Consider the following 27,032-nt stretch of genomic DNA (forward strand, 5'->3'; position numbering starts at 1 on the left):
TGAAGAAGCATTAACCTCATAATATTTATCCAGCTTTTCTTTTGTTTTTTTTTTGATAACGAGAAAAAAAGAAGATATTTCTATAAATTATATTACGACTAATTTCTTTTTGCTTTCATGTGACAGCTCGTATTTTCTCCTATTAATACCCTAAATCTAGCTTCTCCTTTCCCGCGCAGTTGCTGTTTAGCAAGCCTTCCTAAATAATTGTTCCCCAGAAAAGTTTAATAGTCCACAGCACATCGTCCTTTTTGGAAGATGATTACAAAAGTCTTAAACATGGTCTTAACTGCTTCGTTTGAGCGAGTCTACCACTTTCTGAAAAATTTCAGAGTGTAGGTTGGACACGTTTCCGCGTCACAAGATGTCACTCTAGCGCGGTAGTTTTGTTATTACAAAAGTTTTAATTTTCAATTTAAAGTATATATATATATATAAAGAGTTGTCTACAGCTAATGCCGTTTCCCTTCCGTCAGCCAGGACTTCCATTTTTTTCGATTTTCCCAGTCTCCGTCTTCCAATCCTTTCTTAGACATGGCTTCGTCGACTTCATTTTTCCAAGATCTTCTCGGTCGTCCTCTTCTTCTCGTTCCTCTTGGGCTCCATTCTGCAACCTTGTTTATCCAAGTGTTTTCTGCACTGCGTACGTGGCCGTACCATTTCAGTCTTCTCTCGTCTATATATTGCAGGGCATCTTTTTCCACTTGCATTCTTCTCCTTATCTCATTTGTTATTCTGTCTCTTCTGGTGAGACCACAGCATCTTCTCCAGTATTCCATTTCGGTTGCCAGAATGCTTTTTTGGGTTTTTTTGTTTATGACCCAAATTTCTGCGGCATATGTCATGATGCTTCTTACTATTGTTTGGTATACAATTCTTTTTGTTTTTCCCTTGATGTTCTTATTCCAGATTACATTATGGAGTTGTCTGATGCAAGATCTTGTTTGTCCCAATCTACTTTTAATTTCTGCTTATGTTGTTCCGTTTTTCGACATTATAAAGCCCAAATATTTAAAATTCTTCGTTCCTTTTATTTTAACTTGTTCTTCTACTTCTAAGTTTTTTACGTCTTCTTCCGATATTACTAAGTATTCCGTTTTCTTCATATTTATTTCCAGGCCCACCTTTTTGTATTCCTCTTTTAGTTTTCTTACCATGTAACTGATATCCTCTTCATCTTGAGCCATCACCACCTGATCGTCTGCGAAAAACAATGTGTAGAGATAATCGTCCCTTATCGGTATTCCCATACCCCTACACTTTGTCTTCCAAGTTGTTAGTGCGTGTTCTAAAAATATTTTAAATAGAGTCGGTGACGTTGGGCATCCCTGTAGTAATCCTTTTGTTGTTTTGAAGTTAGCAACTACCTTGTTTCCGATTTTTATATTTACTTCATTTCCACTGTACATGTTTTTGATTGCTTGTGTTAGGTTAGGTGGTATCCCTATTTTAGTCATTGCTTTGTACAGTTCTTTCCTTGGCACGGTGTCGTATGCCTTCCTAAGGTCCAGAAACGTCATGTGTACATCTTTGTTCTTAGCTCTTTTTTTCTCTATTGTCTATTGTATTGTATGGATATGATCTAGACATGATTTCCCTGCTGTGAAACCTGCTTGTTCTTCTCCGATTTTACCTTCTATATTTTTCTCTATTTTGTTCCTGAGGATCCTGCTATACAGTCTTCCCATTGTAGCGATGACGCTTATCCCCCTGTAATTTTCGCAATCTTTTCTGTTACCTTTTTTGTATATCGATGTTATGTAGGCTTCCTGCCATTGTTTAGGGATGTCCTCTCCATTTATTGCTCTTTCCATGATTCGGCATATCATTCTTCTTAATTTCTCTGTTCCGTATTTGATTAGTTCCGCCACAATTCCTCCTGGTCCTCTAGCTTTATTGTTCTTCATGGAATTTATTGCTTGTTTCATCTCTTTGTCTGTTATGACTATTTTTTCTTCCTCTGTGGTCATTATTTTTTGTTCGTCTCCATCGATGCTGAATTCTGGTCTTTGCTCTATCAGTAGATTTTTATAGTGGTTCTCCCACTCGTCGTCTGGTATGTATTGTATAAAAGTTTTCTCTTTCCTGTTAGTTCGTAATGATTTCACAATTTTCCAGGCTTCTGAACTTCTTCTTCCTCCCATATTCTCTTCTATACTTCTACATGACCTTTCCCATTGTTCATTTTTTTCTTTCGTTGTAATAGCCCTAACTTCTCTGTTCTTATCTCTATATTTACGGAGGTCTTGTGGATCTTTTGTGCTTAGGTATTTATGGTATAGTTCTTTTTTTTTTCTTTTATTTTCTCTAAGGTGTCTTCGTGGAATTCCCATTTGTAATTTTTATCTCTTGTATTTTCTATTTCTCCTAGCGCTTCCAGACCTGCTTGAATTATGCTTTCTCTTATGTGTTCGTATGTACTGCTGATATTCTCCTCAAAACGAAATTCCACTAGCTTCTGATCTAATCTTCTTTGGTACAAGTTTCTTATGGAGTCGTCCTGAAGTAAGTGTATCTTCAGTCTTTTTTCTGTTGGTAATTCTTTAGGTGGTTCTTGGTTACTCTGTGCACTTTGGTGTACCCATGGTAGTTCTAATCTTGCTATCAGTAGTCTATGGTCGCTGCCGCATTCTGCTCCTCTTTGTACTTTTACGTCTCTTATTCGCATTGTGGTTTCTTTCTTCAGTATGACGTAATCTATTATCGACTTAAGGTTTCTTGTTTCTTGAGTCCATTTGTACTTGTGAATGTCTTTATGTTCAAAAAAGCCGTTGGTGATTCTGAGGCCGTTCATCTCACATAGTTCTGTAAGTCTTTCTCCATTGTCGTTTCCAACGTCTTCTCCACATCTTCCAATTGTTTGGTCATTTTCTTTTTTCCCAATTCTGCCATTCTGATCTCATTCGATGATTATTTCTTCCCTTTTTTTGACCTTTATGATTTCACCTTGTAGCGTATCCATGAAGTTTTCCTTTTCCTTGATGTTACTGTCATCTGTTGGACCATATACTCCTAATACCACTATATCTCTACCGAATAAGGTCATATGGACTTTTATAATTCTTTCATTTATGGGCTCCCACGATTTGATGTTCCTTTTATACTTTTTCTTAATAAGAATTCCTACTCCTGCTTTTGCTCTTTTATCTTTATCAACTCCACTCCATATGTGTATTATATCTCCGATTTCCTCTATGCCATTTCCCTTTTTCTTAGTTTCACTTATAGTTAATATGTCGACATTCATCTTTCTGATTTCTATTAAGAGTTCCCTGTATTTTGTGTTCCATCCTTGAATATTCCATGTTCCCATCTTGATTCTTCTCTGTTTCTTCTTTTGTTTTGCCTTGCTGACGTTTTCAACTGGACTCTGAAGATCTATAGCAAACTTGCCCCCCCCCCCCGGATCCGTTGGGGCTCCCTCTTAGAGAGGTGTGGGTTGCCACCCGGTAACCTCTTCATATTTCCTTTGGTTTTTACATGTGTTCGGTTGTTTAATCCTGAACGTCATAACCCCCATTTGGAGGGCCTCTTGTTTAATTTAAAGTACTTATATTTAATTAATAAAGATTGTCGATCTATTGTCCGACAAATTTAGAGCAACGTTTCGTTAGTCTGACAACGTAAATATATGTTATAGCGCGGGACGCGGAAACGCGTCCAACCTGCACTCTAAAATTTTTCAGAAAGTGGTAGACTCGCTCAAACGAAGAGTTTGATTAGTTTTAAGACTTTTGTAATCATTTTCCAAATAGGAAGATGATTGGACGAAGGAAAAGTTAAAGAAAACGATATTTAATATATACTTATAAAGCTAGGTTAAGGATTGTAAATGCCATATGTACAAGTACAATACGTGTTCATATTATTTAATAGCTATCTAACTATCTATTGTTGACTCTTCCATAATTAAAACAAAATGAATGAATCATATAACTGGGAAATATTTACACACCCATAACATACATGTGTATATTATTACCGGTTATTAAACATGAAAATTGTTTTTCTTAAGTAGTGCCACCTAACTATTTCCAGTTATTCAAGGATGACACGCATACAAAATTAATTTAATAAATCAATTTAAATGTGACAAAATTACGAAAAGGAGAACGTGGTCAACAATAAAAGCTTAGTTATGTTATTACACAAAATATATTATATAACTGAGAAGTGTTTATAACAAGAAGAGATATACATTTTATTATTTTTGAAGAAATTCTTCAAAAATTTATGTAATTTCCGGAACTATTATATTCCAAACAAGATTATTTTGCGCAAATGAAAAATATGTAAAAAACATTTAAATTGTGATGATCAAATGCATACCTTCCATATTTAGTATCAAGATGTTAAACTATATTTAACACTAAAACCACATGGGGTAACTGAGGCAACTACCACAACGTGGTGTCACCGGTAGGGATGGGAAAAACGTACCGGTCGCCGGTTATAACTGAAAACCGGTTTTTTACTCTGCAATAATCGGTTTTTCCGGTTTTTGACCCGGTTATAACCGGTTTAAAGTAATAACCGGTTTAAAGTAATAACCGGTGAAAACCGGATAAGATACTACCCCTGGAAAAAATAATGAATTCAGAGAAAAAATGGGGAAATTTTTCGACCCCTAGCGCGCGATGAAGAAATTTTAAGTTGACCGAAACCGAAACCGATTTGACAACACGGATGACTGATTTCTATTTTCGTTCCCAATTGGGTACGATCTCAACGCCGTTTATATATCGATTGATTATCTTGTTATCTAATAAATATGTATTTTTTCGATAGTATCGATATGCTTAATATGTATATTGATTTGAATGAAGTATCGCCTGAGTATCGCAAACTAAAGAGAAATGTAAATTTTAACACTGTAACCTACTGGGTATTGGCTATTGATTAAAAAAACCGAAAAGCGGTTTTTGGAGCAACCGGTTTTTTGGACTGTTATAACAGCCCGGTTAAACCATAAGTAAAAAAACCGATACTTATAATGGAAAACCGGTGTTTTGTCAAAAACCGCAATCCCTAGTCACCGGTGACCTATTCTTAAAATCGCTTCAAATTGAACTCTGTTTCAATTGAGTGTTAAATAATTTATTTAACCCTTTCACTGACAAGTTTTTGTTTACATGGATAAAATTTTTTTGCGTAATAATATCATGGTAAAATATGATAGTTAACACCCCCGAAATGTTTTTTCAAAATTTGCTCGCCTAGTATTTGAAAAAGATAATGTCTACAAATGTAGACATTGGTATTCAATGAAATAAATTATGGTATTTATTAAAAAATGAAAATAGAGTAAAAATTTAAATAAAATGTAAGTAATATAAAATGTAAGTATTTATGTTTCATCAAAATTCACAAAACAGTTGGGATCATTTTTGAGGCACAAATTCATCTTACATTTAGTGCAAATCCATCTAGACTTGCCCTTGCAGTCAAAATTCTTGCACTGTCCAACAAGGGACACCCCCGTGTGCTCAGACATATTATGGTTTATATTGTCTAATTGTACCGCTGCAAGAGGCCTTACTTCAGTCCTAGTTCAACTCAGTCGAAAAAAAACATCATCTTTCGAAGTCTCTCGCCACTTTATTCCTGGAAATATCATTCCCCTGCTTGATGAGCACCTCCCCTACCTCGATTCTGAAATGCAATAAGTCATGCCTGTTCAAGAAGTTGTTTTTCCGTTAAATATTTCCTCCTAGATATGATTTACTGAAAAAACTACAATATCTTAAAAAAATTAAACTTTCCTTACATACAATTGTCTACAATTGAAGACACCATATTTTAGAGACCTGTTAGTTATAGTCAGTACAAGAAATACAGCGTGTCTTCTTAAGTTGGAAACATATGGTAAACTTTTTTTTTATTAATTTTACGAAAAAAAGTTATTCTTTATAAAAAGTTTTGCATGCTCTAAAACCTAACATTCAATCATTGGATATCAAATTTTGTTAATATTATACGAGGTATGTCAAAAAATATGAATTTCGTTCAAGGGTAAAGTACCTTTATTTCTCTAAATATCGAAAATTCTTATTATGAAAAGTTGTTTTAGAATTAAGAACTAAGATCAAATATGCAATTATATGCTTCTAATTGAAAAAAAAAATATTTTCCAAACTTTTCTCATGGATACTTAACTTCGTTTTTATTTATTCCTACACATAAGATAACTCTTTTATTATTACTTTTACGAAAAAAGGTATACTTTATAAAAATCTCTGTATGTCCTAAGCCCTAAGATGCAACCATCAGATATCATTTTATTAATTTTATACGAGGTATGTCAAAAAAAAATGAATTTCACTCAGGAGTAAAGTACCTTTAATTTCCACAATATTGAAAATTGTTATTACAATAAGTTGTTTAGAACTAAAAACAATGTTTCAATATGCAATTACATCCTTCTAATTGAAATATTGTGAAATATAAAGGTACATATTATACTCATGAGCGAAATTAATATTTTTTGACACACCTCGTATAAAATTACAAAAAATTGATATATCATGGTCGTATCTTAGTTTTTAGACCATGCAGAGCTTTTTATGAGGAATAACTTTTTTTCGTAAAATTAATAATAAAAAAGTTTCCCATAAGTTTCCAACTTAAGTAGACACGCTGTATATGACGAAAATTTTTATACACATCAACGATTTAAAATCTGAAAAACGCGAAAATAAGCGTTTTTGAGGCTTGAATGCTCATATCTAAATTATTATTTTTGAGGTTGCCAAAAGCCTAAATTGAAGTTTAAAGATTCAGTTTTAAGATTCTGATGAGTAATCGGGACTTATTTCAATTTAGACCGTTGTTTTTTAATTGTTAATTATGAGCGTCCAAAAAACGTGATCTTCTGAATTTGCTTTAAAAAATGTGTCTTTTTTCTCACTTGTACAGTTACGATCATTGAATAGTTTACACGCTTACGTATCTAGGAGCCGATCTTTTAAATTTTTACCTCGTTTAAACGCACCGTTTACGTCAAAGTGACGTTACCAGTGGTGTACCTAGAATAGGTTGATTAAAATTAAAAAACCAAAATAATATAATTATATTTTACAAAATTTAACAAAATGGAAAGTATAGAAAGAAGTTTTTTGAATAAAATGGATTATGATCTTAATAACGAAAATAAGGAAGTCTGGTTTTAAAATATCTGTTCAATATTTGTCAATGCAACTTTACAGTCTTCTGTTCATAGAGAGCACCAATCCCCTAATGTTATCGTTAACAAGCTCTTCCCATGCCTGCTCAAGTGCTTCCCATAATTTAATTCTATGCCGTGGTCTAAGGTTTTTTTCATTTAGTTTCTTTGTTAGCTCTGCCCACACTTTTCCCATTTTCGACAGGGTTAAAGTCTGCACTCTGGGAAGGCCAAGGAAGAACAATAACATGAATTTCTTCCAGCCATTCTCGAACAATAAATTCTACTCGTATGCACCGGGCAATTGTCATGTTGAAAGATGAAGTCGTTGTTGGGGAATCTCTAGATCACCAATGGCAACATTGTGTTCTCAAGAATATGTTTGTGGTGTAATCCTGTTAATTTTTCTTCTATACGATAACAAACGCCCGGGCCTTCAGCACTTATCCATCTCCATAGGTTGATATAGAATCCTCCACTATTTCTTAAATGATGCGTGTATTGTTCATCATACCTATGATTTCTCTGCCTGTAAACTCTTTTTCGACCATTTCTATATGACTGAAATACTTTTTCATCGAAAAATGCAACTCTAGAACAAAAGTTCTCTTCACGGTTTATAAATTCATTACAAAATGCAACTCGCCTCCTCTTGTGATCCTCAGTCAAAAAATGTTTCGTTGCAGCTGCACAATTTATCAGTCCACTTGCTTTAATTATTCTTTTACGTGCAGTGCCAATACTGCCCGGAAACGCTGTCTCTTCGCTATCTTTTTTGAGATGTGGCAAAAGGAGATTCTCTAGAATAATCTACTAACATCTCATCTTGTTGATCTGTGGAGATCTTCTGTCCTCTTGAACCGCCCAACGGTGCTATAGAGTGAAAATTATCCCATCTTTGTTGGATTTTCCATATGCACATATGGCTCACGTTCAAATCTGCAGCAACTTGCCTTAGTGACCAACCTTCTTCGAGTTTGGCAATTGCTCTTGCTTTTTACGCATCATTAAAATGCATTCTAACCATTTTGGAGAAGTTTGATATCGTTTTATTTTATTTTTCATTTATTATATATCGTTTTATTGCGAGTGAATATTTTCATTATTCACTCGCAAAGTTTTTGACAAGCATTGACTTTTTGAAATTTTTTGACTTAGACATTTATCAAATCCGCAGGACACTGCAATTTTACAATATTACAATATAAAAATTAAAGTGTAAACTATTCAGTGATCGTAACTGTACATTATTCTAAGTATTTTAAAAACAACAGCAAAAAATTAGTTTATTTTATATTTACAACTTATTAACAGGAAAATATTTCAATAAGAATAATGCCAGTAATCAAAACATTGCTCTACTGTATTTAATATTAACAAATATAGAGTGGGCCAAATAAAAGTGTCCCACCTCGATATTTGCAGTATTTATTAGATTTTTTAAGAAAATGACGAAACAGGTCGATTTTTGATCTAAGGGAGACACATTTTTACGGTAAATACATCTGTCATTTGTCAACCTCCTCCCTTCCAAATCCCCCCACCCCTTATTTTTAAATAGGGAGTAGGGGTCGTGTGCTAGCACATTTGAAAGGTTATTCAATTCTCTATTCAGTAATATAAACATTAACATAATTATTTATACAGGGTGTCCATGAAATTTTTTTTTAAATTAAATTAATTTACACAAAAAGAAGAATGTATGTAATTTATTTAATTCAAAATACATTCAACTGCTGTCACAAAACAGAAAAAAATGTTTTTTGATAAATAAACATTGCTATTTGCTTAATTTTAATGTCCAAGCTGCCACCCATCTGCCTCTTGGTAGGTTGAATATTGAATTTAAGCAGCAAACAATGTTTATTTATTAAATAAACATTTTTTTTCTGTTTTCTGTCAACATTAGAATGTACTTTGAGTTAAATAAATTACATACATTCTTCTTTTTGTGTCAATTAATTTAATTTAAAATAATTTTTCTTGAACACCCTGTACAAATAATTATGCCAATGTTAATATTACTGAATACAGAATTGAATAATCTTTCAAATGAGTTAGCAGACGACCCCTATTCCCTATCTAAAAATAAGGGCTGGGGGATGTGGAAGGGAGGGGGTTGAGAAATGACAGATGAATGTACCGCAAAAATGTGTCCCCCTTAGATCAAAAATCGACCTGTTTCGTCATTTCTTTAAAATCTAATAAATACTGCCAAATATCGAGGTGGACACTTTTATTTGGCCCACTCTGTATATGAAAAATAAATAAAAAGACAAAGGCTAATCGCCTAATTCAAAATTAAATTTACGGCTGACTTCCAAGAAAGCATAAGTATAAATAAATAAGTAATTTTAAGATCTTTAATTTTGATTTAGCACAACGAACAATGCAGTGACAATACTTTTATAATTTCACATAATTTCTCACATTATAACCTTCAAACATTTACACTTAAATTACTTGAAGAACAAGGTTGAATAATGTCTTTGTACTTTGAGTATATGTAATAATATTTAAGTACCTAGTATCTAGTCTTTTAAATTGAAGAATATGTCAAAGACAAGATATATCCAACACATAAAATGAATTTTCTTTAACTTTTTAATTAAAGCCAGAATTTTGTAACCAGATTTTGAATGAAATTCTGAGTGTGATACTGATATTTCTGATATTTCTGTATATATATATATGTACCTATATAATTATAGATGACATGTCTCTAATATTGGTATATTCTTATTGTTGACTCCTTTCAGTATTGTAACCACAACCTGCGTCTTCTGATGAGTTTGTTTCACATTTTTCTTTATTTATTAAGATAAAGGATGCTTCTTTGATTTTCTACTTTTTGCTGTATGTTTCTTTTATGATTCTGATAATACCTAAGTACTTCAGGCCTACATATTCAGGCTTAGGAAGGTATAACGTGGAGGCTCATAAGGGTAGTCTTATACCTACCTAAACTTAGAAAATTAAGACAAGTCTAAACGTTGGCAAAATTAGAGAGAAGTACTCAAAATTAAAATCATGATTATTTAAGGTGCATTTCTCGATATAGAAGGAGTATTTGACAACCTCTGCGAAACAATCATAAGAAAAATTCGGCTTAAAGAAATTCAATGGGAATACAATAAAGGTACAGGTGGCACAGGTAGCCAGAGCCTGTCTACAATGGAGAGTCTAATTTTCTCTCTTGTGGAATCTGATAGAACGTGGCTAGATAGCTAGACTAAGTAATGATACACATTGTCAAATCTTACTAAGTGTTTAATATAAGCCCGCACAACTCCAAAACCATGAAACTTACTTGAAGTAGCAATCTAGAAAAAATAGATATAAATCTGCCGAATAAATTCAAGTACATGGGAATAATATTAAATTTGAGGCTTAAGGCGGGTTGACACGATCCAAGTTGCATCCAAGTGTACTTGGTCCAAGTCAACTTGGACGCTGCGCGCGCTACTTGGAAGCTACTTTGATCGTGTAAATTACTTGGATGTCAAATAAAATCACAAATAACCATTGCAAAGATGGGGAAAGTGATTATGGAGGGTACTCAAGTGGTTAAGTACTGCTGATATGTTAATACATAAGCTTCAGATCCAGAAAAAAGAAATTAAAAAGAAAAAAAGGAAAATTTGGATTCTTAATTGGATACGTGAGGCGTTTGGAGCTTAGTCTAATTTTCTAAGTGAAGTAGTAAAAATGAAGATTAAAATACATTTAAAAACTATTTAAAAATAACTACCGAATAATTTGAACAACTATTGCAAATGGTCAATCCAAAAATTTAAAAAGTTGATACAAATATGAGATAAAAAAAATTGTATGAACATGTGCATAAATCATTCAATTATCATGTAGTGTAACTCACGTAATGTAACGTCAAGTAACGGATATTTGTACATACATAACAATACACAAAGTGTAAATAGACCAGGCCATTTAGCACTTAAAACACCCGAATAAATAGATTTTTAAATACAGCACCTAGAGACTTGCAGTTTTTTGCATTATGTTCAGGATCACTTCAGAAAAAATGTCTACTATTCAAAAATGGGTGGAAATGCATAATTGCACTGTAAAGTGCATAAAATGCATCAAAAATTGCATAAATATAAAAATAAAGTCAAAATCAGTACACTAAGGAACACAATTTATTATTTGGGGGATTTTGGGGTCACTGAATACGATTACGCCATCAAAATTTACCACCGGAGTACCTGGTGCCAAGGGTCGCGACAAAGGCACCTCATCGTCTGGAGTTTCGATGGATTTCGGCACTAAATTGACGTAACTGGACTATTCGGGGGGTTTTTGACGTGGTTAAACACGAATATGCGATCAGAACACACATCTGGATCACCTGGTGCTCAAGGTTACTGCAAGGGACGTCATCTTCTGGAGTTTCGAGGGATTTCATCGGCATTAAATTGATGCAAATGGATTACTGGAAGGTTTTTGGAATGGCTGAACGCGAATATGCCATCAGATCTGACCCACGGAGCACCTGGTGCCTAAGGCAGCTCATCTTCTGGAGTTTCGGAGGGTTTCGGCATTAAATTGATGCAAACGAATTACTCATGGGTTTTTGGGATTGCTGAACACAAGTACGCCATCAGAAGAGACATCGGAGTACCTATAAGCCTAAGGCACGTTATCGTCTGGATTTTCGAGAGTTTTCGATCGAAAACACATTTCGAATACAAATACACCATCAGAACAGACACCAGAGCACCTGGTGGCTAAAGTATATCATCTTATAGAATTTCGACAAATTTCGGTGCTAAATTGATGCAAACAAATTGCTCATAGGTTTTTGGGTTTGCGGAACACGAATATTAAATCAGAACCGACCCCCCGCGTTTCTAGTGGCTAGAGTGGCTGCTATGCACATCATTTTTTTAGAATTTTGAGGCTTTCCGACACTAAATTGGTACACACCGAGTACACCGAAGTTTTTTGAGTTGTTGTTTAAAGAAAACGTTCAAATTGGTAACATTTTTGCTATTTTACTTGGACTGTTTATTAAAATAACTATGTTGTGCTATACATTTTTTTAATTCTTTATTAATATAAACTCAATTTATATCTGACAGCGTTTTTCCTTCATTTATTTCAAAATCGATTTATTATGTTTTATTTTGATAGTGTGATCCTTCGTGGTCACTAGATACTCCAAAGTATTTCATCTAAGTCATATTCGTATTCACTCAGAAAACATAAGAGTATCTGTTTGCATCAATTTAGTACATACTGAAAACTCTAGAAGCTCCAGAAGATGACGTGTCTTAGGCACCAGGTATACCGGTGTATGTTTTGATAGCGTATTCATATTCAGCAACCCCAAAAACGTATGAGTAGTCCATTTGCATCAATGTAGTACCAAAGGCACTCGAAACTCCAGAAGATGACGCCCCTTGTTGTGATCCTTGGCACCAGGGGTCGGTTCTGATAGCATATTCGTCTTTAGAGACCTTAAAAACCTTTCAGTAATTCATTTGTATCAATTAAATGCCGAATACCTTTGAAACTCCAGAAAATGACGTCCCTTGCTATGATATTAGGCACTAGGTGCTCTGAAGGTCGATTCTGATTGAATATTCAGGTTTAGCGACTTCAAACCCCTTGAGTAATCCATTTGCATCAATTGAATGCCGAAGACACTCAAAAATCCAGAATATGACGTGCCTTAGTAGCGATCCTGGGCACCAGGTACCTCGGAATTCAATTCTTATGGCATATTTATGTTTAGCGACCCCAAAAACCCGTAAGCAATCCGTTTGCATCAATTTGTCGAATGCCCTAGAAGCTCCAAAATATGATGTCCCCTTGTAGTGACCTTGGGCACCAGGTGATCTGGTGGTCTGTTCTGATGGCATATTCGTGTTTATCGACCTCAAAAACCCTCGAGTAATTCATTTTTACTAATTTAATGCCGAAATTCCTCAAAACTCCAGAATAGGACGTCTCCTGCAGTGACCTTGGGCTCCAGGTGCAGAGGGGGTCGGTTCAGATGACATGTTCGTATTTAGAGACCTCAAAAACTTTCCAGTAATCCATTTGCATCAATTAAATGCTGAAAACTCTCGAAACCCCAGAAGACGACGCGCGACGTGCCTTAGTAGCGACCCTGGGCACCAGGTACTCCGGAGATCAATTCTGATCGCATATTCGTGTCTAGCGACCTCAAAAACCCATGAGTAATCCGTTCACATCAATTTAGTGCCAAAAATCCTAGAAATTTCAGAAGACGACGCCCTTGCAGTGACCTTGGGCACCAGATGATCCATGGGTCGGTTTTGAGGCGTACCCGTGTTCACTGGCCCAAAAAACCCCCGAATAACAAAATTTGGTCCTTAGTATACCATTTATGCACTTTAAAGTGCAATTATGCATTTCCATCCATTTTTGATTAGTAGACTTTTTTTCTGACGTCACCCTGAACGTAAAGCAAAAAAGTGCAAGTCTCTAGGTGCTGTATTTAAAAAGTGATTTATTTTGTGCTAAATGCCCTCGTCTATTATGTATATATCAAATTTATATAAACTTTATTTATATCTGACAATGTATTTAGCGACCCCTAAAACCCGTTAGTAATCCGTTTGCATCGATTTAATGCCGAAAACCATCGAAACTCCAGAAGATGACGTCTCTTGCCGTGACCTTGGGCACCAGGTGATCCGGGGTTCAGTTCTGATGGTGTAATCTTATTCAGTGACCCCAAAAACCCCCAAATAATAAATTTTGTTCCTTAGTATACTGATTTTGACTTTATTTTTACATTTATGCAATTTTGGATGCATTTTATGCACTTTACAGTGCAATTATGCATTTCCATTTATTTTTTAATAGTAGACTTTTTTCCTGACGTCATCCTGAACATAATGCAAAAAACTGCAAGTCTCTAGGTGCTGTATTTAACTATATATATTCTTCTATTTGTACTTATATCCCGTTTTATAGTTTCCGATGACACGCCATTGTAACTATACTTTGATGCTACTTGGAAGAAAGTTGGCCACCGTCCTACTAGACTTTGATGCGACTTGGATAGAACCTGTTGATGGAAATATACTTGACGAGGGTGGTGACACGGTCAAAAGAGCCTTCAAGCGTTGCGCGCGCAGCGTCCAAGTAGAGTAGGAGGGTGGACTTGGATGAAGATGAAAAACACTTGGAACGTGTCAACCCCGCTCATACTATCAAAGTAACATCCAAGTATTGCGCGCGCTGCATCCAAGTGGACTTGGACCAAGTACACTTGGATCGTGTCAACCCAGCATTACCTATTTGAAATCAAATCAAAGAAGTGTCGGGTTCAACGAATAACCAACGTGGGGTTTAAACTTTACGTCTTGAATTTATAACATGGAGGTAAAAGCAATCCATATTCATCACTGGATTACTTGTGTAATCCGCGTATTATACTCAACGAATCAAATATTTTTGATGTTCTGTTTTAAAAGTACCAACTTTTATTCTTTGAAATGCTTGTTGTAATATGAATCGTGTATTCCTATTATTATTTTATAATAATAAGTATCGTCATGTATTTTAATTTCTAGCGACAAAAACATCCTTAAGTGCAGTACGGATCCATGCATTTGCATAGAATTCTTGATTGAATTTAAATGACAAAATTAAAAGGTTTGACGCATTTGCTATATAGTTCAGAGAAATAAGGAAAAAAAATAGCCTGTTGGTGACACAACCCCCTCCAGGCCGAAACCAAATTTTTTGAGTAATATAGACATCTATAATAATAACCTATATATTTCCTGCAGCCGATTTTGATGATATACATAGTTATAAACAAATGAAGATCAAAAAACGGTAAATTTTCGCTTTTTTCGTCTATTACTAAAAAAATAGTCATTTTAAACAAATTTGAGAGTAAGAAACTCATAAACGGTATAAAAAACTTCAATATGGCGTTTGCTTAATATGTCTATCCTTATTGGTTGCTTAGAAAATTGCAAAATAAATCATAAATTTTGAGTTTTTATAAATATTTATAACTTATGTAAAAATTAACTTAGAACCTTCTTATTACACGGAATGCTGAGACTTATGGTGTTTAATTCATACCCTAAATTTCGAAGAAATTGGTCGAATAGTTTAAAAGTTATTTAATTTGTTTATCCCAAATTTATTTTTTTTGCAACACTGTAAGTCAGAAAATGATGAAGCTACAGTAATACTTTGGATAGTTTATGGAAGAAGGAAATTTACAGTATTAATTTAATTAAAAAAAAATTACAAAAAATAATTATAAATATTGCAAAATTATTTTGCAAAAACATGTGAATTAAATAAATGGGGGGGGCTAACTTGGTCCCTAATTGTCCTAGGACAGTTGTTTTTCTTTCTAAATGTGTATAAAAATTCAGTCTTTCTAAATATGAAAAAATAATTTTTCTACAGGTAACGGTTAAAAAGTTATTCTAATTGTTTATAAGTAAGCAAAAAATCGACATGTTTTTTCAAAATAATTTTACACTGTTTAAAATTATGTTTTGTCATTTATTTTTAATAATGGTAATAGTATAAATGTTCTTCTTTCATAAACTGTCCGAAGTATGATTGTAGCCTCATAATTTTCTGACTTGTAGTGTTGCAAAAAAAATGAATTTGGGAAAAACAAATTAAATAACTTTTAAACTATTTGACCAATTGCTTTGAAATTCAAAATATAATTTAAGTACAAGAAGTATCAGCATTCCGTGTAGTAAGAAGGTTCTAAGTTAATTTTTACATAAGTTATGAATATTTTTTAAAACTCAAAATTTGTGATTTATTTTGCAATTTTATAAGAAACCAATAAGGATGGCAACTCTGTTTAATCTTGCCCTAGAATACGTCGTCAGGAAGATCAACAAAGGCACCCTCCGAACGAGAGAAGGACAAATAATAGCATACGCTGATGATATTGTGCTAATAACAAAAAATAGAAAAACAATGGAACGAATGTTAAACGAAATGGTAACAGAAGGAAAAGTAATGGGATTAAAAATAAACCAAGAGAAAACCAAAATAATGAGATTTGACAAAAACTTTGAAAACAGAAAGGTTAGAGTAGGAGAATACACTTTTGAAGAAGTCGAAAAATTTAAATATTTAGGAATATTAATAACAAACAATGGAGAAAGAGAAACCGAAATCAAAGAAAGGATTATTACAGCAAATAAGAGCTTCCATGCAAATAAAAAATTACTTAAAAATAAGTTATTGAGTAAGAAATCAAAAATGAAAGTATACAAAACAATAATTCGACCGACGATGATGTATGCAGCCGAAACTCTTAGCATGACAAAAAAACAAGAGGAAAACCTTAGAATACAAGAAAGAAAAATACTAAGAGCAATATTAGGACCAATAAAAATAAATGACAATGAATTTAGACAAAGAACGAACCTTGAGTTACTGGAAGAAATTGAGGAGGATATAGTATGTAAAATAAAACAGCAAAGAGCAAAATGGCTAGGACACATATGGAGATCCGGATCAACTACGACGATATACTCAATATTGGAATGGACACCAGCTGGCAAAAGAAGACGTGGAAGACCAAGATCTACATGGTTACAAGAAGTAGTAAGTGATCTCAACAATGCGGGCATACGACATTGGAAAGGGAAAACCAGAGACAGGAAAGAGTGGAGAAAAATAACAGAGAAAATTAAATAACGAACATGAGGACTGATCTACCTCAAAACATAGATCTAGAGAGCGTAAGCGGCGTAACCCCTAAAGGGGTGTTTAGCCACTATATATATAATAAGGATGGACATATTCAGCGAACGCCATATTGAAGTTTTTTATACGATTTATGAGTTTCTTACACTCAAATTTGTTTAAAGTGCTTAACTTTTTGGTAATAGACGAAAAAAGCGAAAATTTAGCGTTTTTTGATTTTCATTTGTTTATAACTATGTATATCATCAAAATCGGCTGCAGGAAACATATAGGTTAATAATATAGATGTCCATACTACTTAAAAAAATTTGGTTTCGGCCTGGAGGGGGATGTGTCACGAGAAAAATCTTATTTCTCTGGACTAATAGCAAAGCTATAGCAAAATAACTGCACACTACAGATTTATAATTGAATATTTGAAGCAGAAAAATATCAAATCAATGTCGCATTGTTCACACTCAGCTGAGTTAATATCAGTGTCTAAAGATTTTTTCCTAAATCAGTTTTAAAAATCATCTCGATTAATTTAATCTGCTGTCGAAGGCATCAAAAAAGTATTTTCTAAAGATACTAACAAGAATACAAAATTTAGAATCCAAAAATATTAGATTTAATTAAACTTTGGAGTTGAGTTTTTATGATATCTACCAATAAATCTTTCAATTTTTCGTGTTTTGAATACTTACAACTGATAAAATTTAAAATATATTCTAATTTAAATATATATCTAATATTTACTTTTTTTTTTCTAGAGAAACATGGAATACTTTAAGAAAATATCTATAACTGGACGACGAAATCATTTTTAAATTTCACAATGGCCCAATTTAATAGATGGTCGGTGTTAAAACTTTTCGAAGTTGTAAGTATCTTAATTTTTGTGTATCTAATAAAAACATAAAACATTTTCGACATGTTTGACATTTTACTTAATATATTTTTCCTAAATAAATTTAAACTGAATAAATGATACCAAAACGATTGATAAAACAAAATCATCAAGAAACGAAGATGATAAAGAAGTAAATATATAGGAGTTGGAAGAAGAGAAGAAGAAAACCGGTGGTGCGGATAATATGGACAAGGAAATAGTAAATTACATAAGAAACGGAGGCTTAGAATGCTTGTTCAAATTATTTAATACTACATAAAGAACGCTAAAGAATGGAAACAAAACCTCATAATCGCAATATATAAAAATGGGGGAAGAGGCTAACTAACAACTATCGGGCTATATGTGCAAAGTTTAATCGCGAAGTTGAGTGACACACTTTAAAATTTAGCTTTTTAATCAAGTTTATGTTAAAATATAGAGTACACAGAACAGAATGTTTTATAGAAAAAAAAACATTGCAACTTTTAGTTTTAAGAAAAATGTGATTTCATTTTTTTTAGGGCAAAGTTGCGATTTTTACATTGTTCTCCTACTTAACATTCAAAATAAACCTTAATTTTGTTTTCAGCACCATCAAAAACATAAAGTATGACCAAAATTCGCCATTCACCACACCGTGGTCAGTATCTCGAGAAATAAGCGTTTTTTCGGGGGAGTGCCACTCGTCTATAAAGTCACAGAACTTTTTTTTATTGCATATTTTATTTTGACTTGAATTTTTCAGAAAACTTCTTCATGGCTTATGTTTTAATGCTTTGTTGGTTAAAATTATAAACTAAAAAGTTTGTCACTCAACTTTCTTAAGTAAACATGAAACTAATGAAAGCTGACGACAAAATGTTTAAAAATTAACAACTCTTCTTTTGATTTGTTTAAAGATCTCGGAAAAATCTCATTGCTTCGGAAATACTTCAAAGATAATACAGTAAAATTATCGAAATAAAATATTGACAGCAACCAAAGATACAGCGAGTTAAATTTGAAAAATCGTCTAAATTGATTTTTTAATTCTCTAAAATCTTTTAAAATGTTGATTAAAATCTTTTATTCATCTAAATCGAAATTTTATTTTTAAACTTCATATTCGAATTCAGCGACCTCGAAAACATATAGAATGACCAAAATTCGTCATTCATCTGAAAGTTTATTTTCGTGATCGGTATATCATTTTAGGGGTTGCTACCGCTCGCCTACTATTGTATTTGGACATTTTAGAGTGTGAGCGTTTTGAACATCGCTTACTCGTCTGTATATTAGCGATCTTTGTTGATTAGTTTCTCTATTAATAAATTTTGAGTTCACTCTTAGCCAAGCCGCACACCAAAGAAACATGAAACGAAAAACATGAAACATGAAACGAAAAACATGTTTCATGAAAAGAAAACACTGCTAAACAAATCTCAAAGTCCGCCTACCAATGAAACGAGTGTGATTCATGCTCATGACACATTTTTATTTTCGGAGAGTTTCATAAATGGCCGGACGTATATTTGTTTAGCACTGTTTTATTTCCATGAAACGTAATTTACGTTTCATGTTTCTTTGATGTCTCGCCTGCCTTAGCCCGGCCGCACATCAAAGAAACATGAAACGTAAATTACGTTTCATGGAAATAAACCACTGCTAAACAAATATATATCCGGCCATTTATGAGACTCTCCGAAAATAAAAATGTGTCATGAGCATGAATCACACTCGTTTCATTAGTAGGCGGACTTTGAGATGTTTTTAGCAGTGTTTTCTTTTCATGAAACAAGTTTTTCGTTTCATGTTTCATGTTTTTCGTTTCATGTTTCTTTGGTGTGCGGCTTGGCTTAATACTCGTAACTAATAAATTAAAAACAAACAGTTTTTTTAAACTCTTGTTTAAACTGTTGTTTTAGATTTTGGTGCTAGCATGTTTAGTTTTCAAACGCGTAACAGACGATGAAGCTTCAAGAGTGTTTCTGTATCTACAAAAAATATCCAGAGAATGGAGTCTGTTAAACAATATAACTTGGAGTAGAGTCGGTGCTGCAGTCGCAGATGTTACTTATGGAGGTGAGTATAGTTATTGCTTCTTGTAATGATATTTAAGTTAAATGTATGTTAATCCGGCATTGGTCGCTAGGTAGGCTGTTACGCGAGTGGTCGCGCGTGAGATTTTCTCTCACATATCCAACTTTTGCCTTTCTTTACAAAATTTTACAAAAAAGATGAGGTTTCATCAACGATAAAGCTATTTGCTTTAAAAAGACACTACGTTTTTCTGTTTTATTATTATTATCAGTATATAAAATGTGATTATTGATGCCGCCAATATTTAACATTGAAAAATATATGGTAAGTGACCATCTACAACTAACCTGTGATACACAATATAGGATTTTCATATCATCGACCACATCCACGGCGCCTTTTATTACATCATAAAAGGATATTATTTTAGGTTTTAAGGGGAAAAATAAAATTAATTTTTATACACAGTTAGTGACGCCGGTGGTCGCTTGATGAGAGAATCTCTCACATGGAGCGCACTGACTCAACAATATGGTGATACTAAGTAAACTGAGTCACTATCTGAGAGGACGAGTCTATTAGATTGTCGAGGGAGGATAGTTAGGAGACTAGAAGGAACTACAGAGCGTAAAATTTCCCAGAAAAAAAGTTGTGCGCAATTTTCTGAAACCGTGAGAGAAAATCTCATATAGCGACCACTGGCGGGTTAAATCTGCTTATATTTGACAATTGACAATAACATAGTTATTTGCATTTACAAAAATAAGATATTTTATTTTTCATCTATATTCTTTCATAAACTGTTCAGAAGTTAGATATAGGTACAATTTCATGCACTCTAGAACTCATTTATTTCACGGTTTGCTGTCAGTTGTAGTTATACATTTTCCAGAACTGTAATAATACAAACAGAAGCAATTTAAAAAATTCAGAAAGACGAAGTAGAACTTGACAAATACATATACTTTGGACAAGAAATTGGGATAGGAAATGCGTCTCCTTCCCGGTCCTCTTTTACCATTTACCTTCCCTTGGAGAATCAGTTGGAGAATGCCGTAACCACATAGATGCAACAGTTAGTGTCCACACTTCCATTCCGTAGAGCAGAACTGTGAATATGTAGCATTTCAACAGACGGTATTTTGTTTTTAATGATATGTCTCGACTGTTGAAAATGGGTCTCATTCTAACGTATGCTGCTTTCGATTTTATTATTCGCTGTTTAATTTCTGTCGAGTGGTCCCATTGGCTATTTAAATTCGTGCCCAGATATGTATATTGCTCAACTCTTTCGATATTCTGTTGGTTGATTGTGAGTTGAGCGTTTAGTATTGGTTTTTTACTAATTGTCATAAATTTGGTCTTCTTTATGTTTAGAGCTAGTCCGTATCTGTTGCTGACTTCTGATGCCAGATTATCGGCAAAAACTATGGTGTCATCTGCATATCTAATCTTATTCAACCATTCACCATTTATTAATATTCCCTTCGCACAACCGTCTAAAGCTTCCTTAAATACCCATTCAGAGTAAATATTGAATAGTAGTGGAGATAAAATGCAGCCCTGTCGTACTCCTCGTTTTATTGCAATTTTATCAGTCAACTGGTCTTCTATTTTGATTTTGGCCATTTGATTGTAATAGATGTTTCTGATTATTTCATTCATAGGAGATTCTGACCAATAGAAAGCTACATAAATCCAAATTAAATCGATTATTTTTTAATGATTTTAAATTCCAATCGTATAGTAAGATATTTGATCACGTGTTTAATTCTGTCCAATCAGATTAAAATTATACTGAGAATTATCTACTGTAGAAAATTACAGATAGAATTTTTTTAAGTAGATTGTTTCTGTTTAATGGGCTAATGGCAACCAGTTTCCTAGTTTTGACAACTGTCACATTTAAGAAAATATCCATAACATACGTATTAAAGAATAAACTTACGAATATCACACGACAGTAAGAATAAATAAGAAAATAATGCTTCATTTTTACTCAAATTTGTTGTCATTGGGCAATAGCCACTCAAGCCCTGCGGGCTCTCGTGTCTATTGCCAGACATCAAATTTTCGAAAAACTGTCGCATTATTTTCATTTTATTCTATACCCGATAATTTTTGATAATTTCCCGTCGTCAAGTATATTACGTCAGATGCCCTTCGTTGCTACGAAAAAATACATTCAGTGACATTAACAACAATTAATGTTTTAAAAATTATAAAAGTGATGACTTTCAACCGTCAAATTAATATTTATAACAACTGTGTGTTTAATTGTACTAATTTGTACTTCATAAGTAAAATTACAATAAAATTTTGGGGTTGAACAGTTTTATTCATGAAATAATCGCAACAAATTGCACTCGATCTCTAAAATTAATATAGAATTTTTGCCCTCGTGACACTTTGAAACTGTCAAAGTGTCACTCGGGAAAAATTCAATAATTTTAGAGCTCTTGTGCAATTACTACTGATTATTTCATTCATAGGAGATTCTGACCAATAGAAAGCTACAGAAATCTAAATTAAATTGATAATTTTTGATAATTTCCCGTCGTCAAATATATTACGTCAGATGCCCTTCGTTGCCACGAAAAAATACATTCAGTGACATTAATGACAATTAATATTTTAAAAATTATAAAAGTGATGACTTTCAACCGTCAATATTTATAACAACTGTGTGTTTAATTGTACTAATTTGTACTTACATAAATAAATTACAATAAAATTTTGGTTTTGAACAGTTTTATTCATGAAATAATCGCAAAAAATTGCACTCGCTCTCTTAAATTAATATAGAATTTTAGAGCTCTTGTGCAATTACTACTGATAATTCTCAGATCTTTGTTGTCAATTCCAATTTCTTGCATTAGAGTTATTAATTTGTCATGTTTCACTCAGTCAAATGCTTTCTGGTAATCTATAAAGCACACGTATATATTACAATTTACATCCCTGCATCTCTGAAATAGCACTTGTACAGCAAAAAGGGCTTCCCGTGTTCCCAGAGCATCACGAAATCCGAATTGTGTTCTCGTTAGTTGTTCCTCGCACTTTGTATATATTATTTTGTGAATGACCTTCAGAAATGTTTTAAGTTCTATAGTCTTCGCACTTTCTCGCACTGCTTTACCATCTTTGGTACTTTTGATGGCATACTTTACTTCTTCGACTGTAAGTGGACGTCCAGATTCGCAATTGTTGTTTGTTGTGATGCCAGTGTTACTTAGTATATCTTGAAAAGTTTTTTCCACGTATTTAATCCAAATATCCCTTTTTTGCTCTATTTCCAATACTATGTTTCCCTGATTATCTGTCAGAAATCCAGTGTTCTTGTGTTTATATAAGACTGCAGCTTCTTTGATCTTTTTATGAAGGTTAAACGAATGATGTTTTTGTTGTAATGACTCTATCTCTGTACATTTAGAGCTTAAACAATTTTCTTTTGCTATTTTAATAGCCCTTTTTATTTCGTTATTTATTTTGTTGTAGTTATTCTTATTATCTTTAGCCTTTCTTCTGTCTTCCTTCATACATATAATCTCCTCTGTCATCCATTCTTTTTTCTTTGTTCTTTCAGGTCTTAAGTATTTCTCTGACATTTCTTGACTTACTTTGTGTATCTTTTCTAGTTCTACCTCTAAGCTGTCTATTTCTGTATGAACCCACGTTTCTTCTTTTAGGCGTTTTTGTACCTTTTCTTTTAATGTTTTATTTTTCAGTTGATTAATATCGTATTTCCGAATTTTTGGTCTTTGAATTTTCTTTAAACTAAGTTTCATTTTGACGATAAGCGGATTGTGATCCGATTTTATGTCGGATCCCGGGTACGTTTTTACAGATGTTATAGAGTTTCTAAATCGTTTGTTGACACGGATATATTTGATTTCTTACTGTGTGCTCTGTAGTATCCTGAGGATATTTCCACGTATACAATCGTCTTGGAGGAAGATCATAAAAGGTGTTTGTGACTACGGGCTGTTCTTCAGTTGCAAATTCAATCAAACGGTCTCCACGTTCGTTACGTTCCGCTAGCCCAAAGGATCCTACTAAATTTCCACTTTGTCCGTTGTCAACTTTGGCATTAAAGTCGCCCATTATTAGTATTATTTCGTTTTTCCGAATCCTTTTGACAATATTAGTAAGGTCACTGTAAATTTCTTCTATAATTTCTTCTGGGGTGTCCGCTTTAGGAGCGTACACTTGAATAATATTTGTTTTTATGGGAGTTGTGTTTAGCTGAATTAAGAGCATTCTTTCTGACACAGGTACAATAGACCAGGGTAATAAGATAAAAATATACCCTGTTCGTGACACTTCAGCAGCCAGGGTACTGAAGCATTTTTTCGACAGGTAATACCTATAAGAACAAATTGTAACTATTTCCTTCGCAGGATATGGCGGCCATTTTTATTTATAAATAATTTAGTGTCAAAAAACGGCCTGTCTTAAGATCGTGCATTCTGAATACAAAAAGGAGAAGTATATGTCGTGAAGTCAACTTAAAACGTGATGATGAGATAATGATGATGATAATAATGATAATCATGATGTAGTTCTACGTCTTTTTTGGTGTTTATACGCCGTGATCTAGAATTTATTTTTCTTAACATAATTATTGTCGTGACGATCAACGCTGATCCATTTTGTATGTTTGGAATTCTACTAGATTTACGTACCGTACATTCATCATAAAACTTTTTGTCCTACTTCGTTCATGTGATATTATGTGCTAAACTGTTTCGAAGAGACACTAGTCTTATTAATATTAACTTTGGTGAATATGAACTTTTTTACCTAATAGTTTTCTTCCCTAAATGTACGCATGATTATAGTTCGTAGTATCATTTCTATTAAATTTTTCAAAAAACGAAAACGACTTAGCCTTTGTATGTCGACCGAATAAGTTATTGTGCAGCCTTCAATTCAAGTAATTTATTTCAGGAACTTTGCAGAACATACTGGACAATTTTGTACTTATGAATGAATAATAATTTTATATTTAATTACGTGGCTAAAGGTTATAAACTAAGGCCAGAATCAGAACAAAAAAAACTTTGCAGAACGATGCTGTAACTTAGAGAGCATATTTTATATTTTGCTATTTATTTTTATTGAAGTTGAAGTCAGAATGTTGCTTCTGTCCAACTTGTCTACCTTATTGATTTGTTATCTCAAAGAGAAGTAAGCAGTGGAAAGACCTATTACCAATTTAAATCATTTCCTAAAAATAATAATTTGTATGCTATACAAAAAAATTTTGTCTTTCTCGGTGATACTATAGGTAACTGAAAATATCTCAAAAGCAGAATACGCTTTTCACTTGGTTAGAGCGAGGCCCCATTAGTGTGTTACGCTGTGTATCGTTGCGACGTCGCATTGTATGCCACACCTGCCTTGCAATGACAGCTGTGTTGCGTTTGCGACGTCCCAACGGAACAACGCATCGGGACGAGGCGTCGAGGCTCCATTAGAGCGAAGCCCCATTAGTGCGTTGCGCTGCGTTGGGTTGCGACGTCGCAACGGAACAACGCTGAGGAGAGGCCTCATCAGTGCGTTGCGTTGCGACGTCGCAACGGAACAACGCATTGTATGCCACACCTGCCTTGCAATGACACTGCCATCAAAGAACACCCTTGCCCGTCGATCCGTTGAATCATCGCCACTGAACGACGCGACGCAGCGCATCGCACTGATGGGGAGTCTTGTCCGTCGATCCGTGAAAACATCGCAACTGATCGACGCGACGCAGCGGAACGCACTAATGGTGCCTCGTTCCGATGCGTTGTTCCGTTGCGACGGCGCAACGCAACGCAGCGCAACGGACTAATGGGCCTTGCTCTTAGTGCGTTGCGCTGCGTTGCGTTCCGACGTCGCAACGGAACAACGCATCGGAACGAGGCCACATCAGTGCATTGCAATGCGTTGCGTCGATCTGTTGCGATGTTTCAACGTATCGGTGGACAAGGGTGTTCTTCGATGGCAGTGTCATCGCAAGGCAAGTGTGGCATAAAATGCGTTGTTACGTTGGGACATCGCAACGCAACGCAGCGCAGCGAACTAATTGGGCCTCGCCCTTAGTCCACAAAAGTGTTTTGGACATAATAAAGAAAAAATTGCATCTTGTTTTGCCACACAAACATAATGAATAACGAAATAAAATATATAGGTACGTTAATTTTTTAGGTTACTTAATAATCACTGGTGCCTTATTTTTGGGTCACATCGTTGAGGAACTGCCAACCACGAGAAGAATAACTGAATATATATTACTAGGGATAGGAACTATATTGTTCGTAGTAATGGGTAAGTTAGATTTTTTTTGTATACTATTTGAAAGTAGTATACAAAGCAAAAGATAAAAGTATATATATATACTTTATACGACTTTAATTGTTTAATAATGAAAAGGAATATACATTTTTTTTAGTAAATTAATATAAAAATCACATCAAAAAGACTAATGGTAGAGACAATAATTTAAATTACCAAAGTAGGTATTACTATGTTGAATGGGTTAATGTTGAAATAATATTAATCTTTATGTTAGTTGCTAGTGCTGACAATATTGCGAAAGAAAAATTATTACAAAATAGAGAGTCTTTATTTGCTCTAAATGTACTCACAAAACGATGCATGGATGGTAATCAAAAGGCTTTCGAAATAATATGCCTCAATTCTCGCTTAAGGGGGAAGGCGCAAAATGTCGCATGTCAAAATTTTCAGTGTGTTTAAAATGTATAATTTTTTTTCAAATCCCGAAAAAACTAATAAATATTTTTAAAAAATTTAAACACAGAATGTAACACTACATTATTACTGAGGGCCGAAAGTTCCTGAAAACTTCTACAATGTTTATTTTAATAAGTTACAGGGGTGAATATAAAAGAGAAAATTTAGTGTGACTTATAATTGCAAATATTTCATTCAAAACAAACTTTCTATTTATTCTATGGGGCTTTCGGCCCTCGGTAATAACGTAATCTTTCACTCTGCGTTTAAATTTTTCAAAAATACTTATTAGTTTTCTTTTTTAATTTAATTTTAATTCTTTTTAATTTACATTTAATCTGATTAAAAATTTTTGCTTTCTTTATATCCTGCGTAGACGCCGTATTTGTATTGAGACAAATCACAGAAAAGGCCATTGAGCACAATAAACCAGCATATCTATGTTTTATAGACCAGACAAAGGCTTTTAATCGCATCCAAGTCGAAGGCGTCTTATATTTACTATATAGAAGAAACATACCAATCAATATTATACAA

At 33.7% G+C, this 27,032-nt stretch overlaps 1 protein-coding gene across 2 annotated transcripts in view; it reads left to right on the plus strand.

Annotated features, from left to right (window-relative positions):
- LOC114330486 (uncharacterized) overlaps nucleotides 1–27,032 on the plus strand; it is a 64,469-nt gene that overhangs the window by 28,772 nt on the left and 8,665 nt on the right. For both annotated transcript variants that reach the window (XM_050652548.1, XM_050652547.1), the window contains exons 2-4: nucleotides 17,617–17,726; nucleotides 19,643–19,799; nucleotides 25,950–26,069. In XM_050652548.1, coding sequence (XP_050508505.1) covers nucleotides 17,682–17,726; nucleotides 19,643–19,799; nucleotides 25,950–26,069 — 322 coding nt within the window. In that variant the 5' untranslated portion in view covers nucleotides 17,617–17,681. The remainder of the gene's footprint in view (nucleotides 1–17,616; nucleotides 17,727–19,642; nucleotides 19,800–25,949; nucleotides 26,070–27,032) is intronic.

Source organism: Diabrotica virgifera, chromosome 5, assembly GCF_917563875.1.
Source record: "Diabrotica virgifera virgifera chromosome 5, PGI_DIABVI_V3a".
Lineage (NCBI taxonomy): Eukaryota > Metazoa > Arthropoda > Insecta > Coleoptera > Chrysomelidae > Diabrotica > Diabrotica virgifera.